This window comes from Microtus ochrogaster, chromosome 16, assembly GCF_000317375.1.
Source record: "Microtus ochrogaster isolate Prairie Vole_2 chromosome 16, MicOch1.0, whole genome shotgun sequence".
NCBI classification, from domain to species: Eukaryota; Metazoa; Chordata; class Mammalia; order Rodentia; family Cricetidae; genus Microtus; species Microtus ochrogaster.
In genome coordinates, this window is record NC_022018.1 from 60,552,318 (window position 1) to 60,557,537 (window position 5,220).

The window sequence follows — 5,220 nt, forward strand, 5'->3', positions numbered from 1 at the left end:
AGTTAGCTGCTGCTCATGTATCCGCTGACAGTGGCTGACCCTGGTGATGAAATCCTGAGCTCGAGGCTTACACAGGGCAGGCACATCTGCTATAAGGTGGGCTTACATCACCTTTAAGGCTCTTCTTTCCTAGAGTCAGAAACCCACAGGGCTCTGCTCATTTTTTAGTGTCTTTTGAAGCACAATATCAGACAGCAGAAGCAAAAGGTAATTCTATTCTGTTCCTCCACTGTGTGTCTGGGACCTATTGACAGGAATTATTTTGTACAGTTTGAGATTTTTTCCGGATCAGACCGTTTTGTGCAGATAACTGCAGAGAAAAGCAAACACACCTAAAGCTTCCTTACCTCTTGACAGGTTTTGTTTTTCTACAGGAAAATCTTACTTTAATCTGTGGGGTTATGAAATGATATGGCTTTCAAAAGATAAACAGATGTGGTTTAGTATATGATAAAATAGATGTCAATGGGATGTTAAAACTTTTTTTTAATGCTGTACTTACAAATGTAAAGCCTGGGTAAGGTCAGACTCAGAAAAAGATGTTTATGTCCTCATTGGCCATCCTCTGGCTTTAGGGCTTTTTGTTTTAAACATTTGTCATCCTGTATTGCATTTTCTCTCATTGTTTGTTAAAGTTCTCACAATGGACACAACCCTGTACATTTGGACAAAGCTGATGCTACAGGATGCAATGGAAACACGTAAATGCCATGTGGTACCAGCTGGACTGAAACTGACCTCTCCGGCACATTCTCTGGAGTTGAGGATCAATATTCCCGGTGTCTACAGCAAAAGAGATTCGTCTCCTGCCTCTGCAGCTCAGACCCAGCACAAACAGCTACAACCCCGGAGACATCAAAGGGCACCTCATAGGCATTTTAAGGACATTTGTACTCTCCCAGATCCTTGATTAACTTTTCTAATGAGGCTTCTTTTATGTAATATAATAAAATAATGTGGATAAAATTACAGGTTGAAAGTTCGATTTTATTTTAAAATGATAAATAAACCGAGGCATAGTTTGACTATGTACTTTTTCAGAAAGGCTTGTGAAGTTAGAGAAACAGTTCAGAGAGGGCTCCAGTCAGACCCAGAAGGATGCCAATCAAACTTGTGACTGACAGAGACGAGACAGCCTCTTTGATCTTCAGAGGTTTGTAATAGATCTCCACCCTAATTTCTGAGTATCATAAAAAGTAAAAAGCACTTTTATTCTGTCAGTCATTTTCCCCTTGTAATTTTCTTTTTTTAAAACTGGCAAACAGGATTACTTGTTTTCATGACTTCATTTTTATGAGCACAACAGTTCTGTGTGGATTTACTTAGAGAAGGAAGCCCTGGAGGGAGATGCCCAGCAGTGCTGCCATCCACTGAGGCCTGTGTCCACGTCCATAGGGCCTGCATTCTGTGTTAGCACTTCTTCAAAGAACCATGAAGAATGCTTGTAGACCCCAAGTAGAGCAGCACAGTCCACATGTATTTGATGTGCGTCCACACCAGGACCCAGCAACAAACAGAATCCCTCTTGGAAATCGAAAGGGATATATGGGGAAAGGAGGCTAATTCCTCCTGTGAGCAGCACACACTACTTTAGTGTGCTCTGAAAGAATTAAAAACCATGACATTGTTGTCATTGAATACTGGCCCACAGTTATATTTTTTCTTTTAACTTGGCTTAAATACCTCATGGCTTTCTATTAAAATCTTCAGATCTCTGGGGGTTGATGTTAAGACTGTATTAAAATTTTTCTTTTCCTCATTTAACAATTTCATTTAAATTTTAAAAATTCCGACATTTCCCTCAACTGTTACGTTGAAGCCTGATCTGTGTTGCTATGTCCTGTGAAGTGAACCTAATTTTCCACGTGGATAGGGACACCTCAGTGCCATTTCCAGGGTTGCATTTCCTTCCCTCATGATTCTTGCTGGGTCCTCTTCACCGAGGCTTTCCCCTGAGTCATGTATTTACTGGAAAGGCTACCTAGGAGGGAAAACAAAATCCAACATAAATGAAAGAGCCTTACTTGATCGAAGTCACACAACACTTACTGTCAGCTACACAAGTGTCCCACTAGACAGGGCACTTGTCCTGGATCAGTGGTTAAGCTAGACATAAACAAGTCCACAGACTGGCATTAGACCATGCTAGTCCCTGCTGTGAGGCTGTTTAACGCAGCTTCAGGCTATATTCCCAGGCTGGTGCTGAGCTCAGGTGGAAGAAATCCATCTCTGAAAGTTCCTTACAAAGGTCACTCTTTTCATCTGCAACCAAACATGACAAAGTTCTCTGGCCAGAAATTAGCATCTCACACCATTCCCTTTATAAGTCTAGTAATACCTTATGGATGTACAGTAGGAAATACAATTCACTGTGCGTACAGGTGAAGGACAGGAGTGAGAACTTGAGACAGCCTCCATAACCACTACTGTATAAGGAAGGCTCTATTCAGACGAATAGAGGACACAAGGCATTTAATAACTGGTATCCTGTCAACTACTTTTGTTTTACCTCAGGTTTTTTTTTTCCCCCCTTATTGATGGCCTTGAACTCAAGGAGTTTTGCCTGCCTCTGAGTGCTGGGATTAAAGGATGCCACCACTACCACCAGCATACCTAACTCAAATACATAATTTTTGAAGGATAGAAGGAAGCTAGCTTCCTTTTTAAAATTGCCACCCCGTCACTCATTTCCAAATGGATCACAGACTTAAATGCCAGTAAAAGAAAAAGCAATATGTAAAGAAGAAAACAGCTCCGTGCTTAACCTTCGCTGCCAACTTGAGCAGATTCAGAAGCACTCAGGAGATGTAGGTGTGTTTGTGAGGGAGAAACTCAACTGAAGGAAGCCCCACCATAAACACTGGTGGTGCTGGAGTTTACACACACTTCTTGAAGGCGCAAGTGTGAGAATGTCTCTTAAGAAATGGCTTTTCACACTGTCCCTACAACAAGCTCAGCTCCATGGACACAACTGACTCCACTTCCCATGGCACTTTTCATGACGCTTAAGGCAACGGGGGAAGCAAACAAAATGCTGCCATTTGTGGCAATGTGAACGTCTCTAAGTCCCCCACTGATGTGTGTGATCGTGAGAAATAACTTTCTGTGACCCCATTATTCGAGTTTGGTCACACCATTAACAGTGAGCTCAGCTGAGTGGCACTGCTATAAAAATACATGTGCCTGAGGTGGTGGCGCACGCCTTTAATCCCAACACTTGGGAAGCAGTGGCAGGCAGGTCTCTTAGACCATCAGAAAACACAGATATTTATATGATTCATAACACTAGCAAAATTATAGTTATGAAGTAGCAACAAAATAATTTTATGGCAGGGGCTCACCACAGTAAAGGGTTCCAGCATTGGGAAAGTTGAGAACCAGGACTTTTAAGTAAGTCTACTGCTTCTTGTTTGCTGTCGTTCAGACTATTTGGATTTCTCAGTGTGTTTACAAACCAAAGATATAAGGAATACACACACACACACACACACACACACACACACACACAGTTCAGACTATTTGGATTTCTCAGTGTGTTTACAAACCAGAGATAGAAGGAATTCACACACACACAGTAATTAATGCTTATCCAAAGATAAGAGGAAGTATCCTTATTATTTGGAAGCCATTTTTAGTAAGTGCATAAAATGTAACTTTTAATCAAATTTTGTAATATTTATTTTGACCATTTATATAGTCAAAATAAAATAAACAGGAAATTTTTATAGCTTGAAGTTTAATAAAAAGTCTTAAAATCTAATTCATAAATGCTTTTGTTGTAGTTAAGTATGTCAGGGTAGTCAACATTAATTAATATATTAATAAATAATATATTCATACAAGAGGATTTCAAGACATTTGTATAAAAAATGGCCTACCACAAGCTTTTTCTCTATTTCCTATGACTTGAAGTTTTAAAAATCAGAGATATTTTAAGAGGTTGGTAGTTATCTTTCTTCCTTCATGTTTATGTATATACATATATACTTTATCATTGAACAGAATTTTAAAACCAAATGGAAACAAACCAATCATCCCTGTGTTGTCCCCCATGTATATGTTTGTATGATAAAGTTCATGTTTATGCATGTTCATATGTGTTTGGACACGTTGTATATGTGTGTATCCACATATCTCCATATCACAGGTTGATATTGGGTACCTTCCTCATAGTTTTTCTCCTTCTCTACTGAGGCAGGGTTAGTTAGCTCTGCAGCCTGCTCTGCCTCCTGTGTGATGGATGACAAGCAGGCTGCCACATCCTCCCAGCATTTACATGGATGCCAGGATCCACACTCAGGCTGTCCGTCCTGTGCTCATGAAGGAAACCACGAGTGGGTCAAAGGCTCAAGGGGAAACAGTTCTACCCACAGCAGAGACTCAGTTCACATGTCAACAGCAGAACTGACACCTGCAAGTGACAGCTAAGTCTGGCAGCTATCATTAACTTACTTCATGGGCAAGGACAAACCTTAGCCATCTATAATTTTTCTTGTAGAAAGCAGAATATAATTTGTAATAAAATTTCCCCATAATAAATTAAGTTAGTAAGCTTTTCAGTAAGAGGATTTTTACCCAGAAGGTAAGTACTAAAGTTTTTATAACTAAATTAATGTCAGCTGGCCATGCCACTTCTAGATCACTAACACCTGCAGTTTTCTTCCACTGTTTTACAACTTGTAAAATTATAGTCAAATGCCACTTTCAAGATATGTAGACTTGTAGACTTGTAAGCCGAGTGCAGCCTTGGGGACAGTGTAGGAATGAGGTCAGTGACATCACCATCAGAAACCTTTTCTCTGACTCCTCAGCAGCCAGCTGTTATTCTCCTGGTCTCTGGCTGAGACCTGAGGTGTGTGTGCAGGACACCTGGCATCCCTAGCAAATGAAAGAAACCAGACCCAGGCGGTACACTGCAGAACAGGTGTTTATACCCTGTGCTCCTTCTTATGCCTGGCATCAGGAACAGCGGGATTCTTCCTATGTAAAATGTTTTGAGGATGTCTGTTTATACATGGTACATCTATGTACGTCCAAACTCCTAGATCCACAGGGAACACATCCCACTGACCAGTGGTGTCAGTTGTCCATACCATTCTATAATGGGGGGGTCATCTGAAAGCCAGCATGGTTATAACAGAGCCCATTTCTCCTCCCCACCCAGCATCGGCTTAACTGCAGGGTGCCACCCTCTCACTTTTGTCTACTGGATTTGGAGGG

At 40.9% G+C, this 5,220-nt stretch overlaps 1 protein-coding gene across 1 annotated transcript in view; it reads right to left on the reverse strand.

Moving 5' to 3' along the window:
- Positions 1-973: 973 nt before the first annotated feature.
- Tut7 (terminal uridylyl transferase 7) overlaps positions 974-5,220 on the reverse strand; it is a 51,639-nt gene continuing 47,392 nt past the window's right edge. Inside the window, exon 28 of the mRNA XM_026782935.1 lies at positions 974-1,981. Within this exon, the coding sequence (XP_026638736.1) occupies positions 1,914-1,981 (68 nt within the window). The 3' untranslated portion in view covers positions 974-1,913. The remainder of the gene's footprint in view (positions 1,982-5,220) is intronic.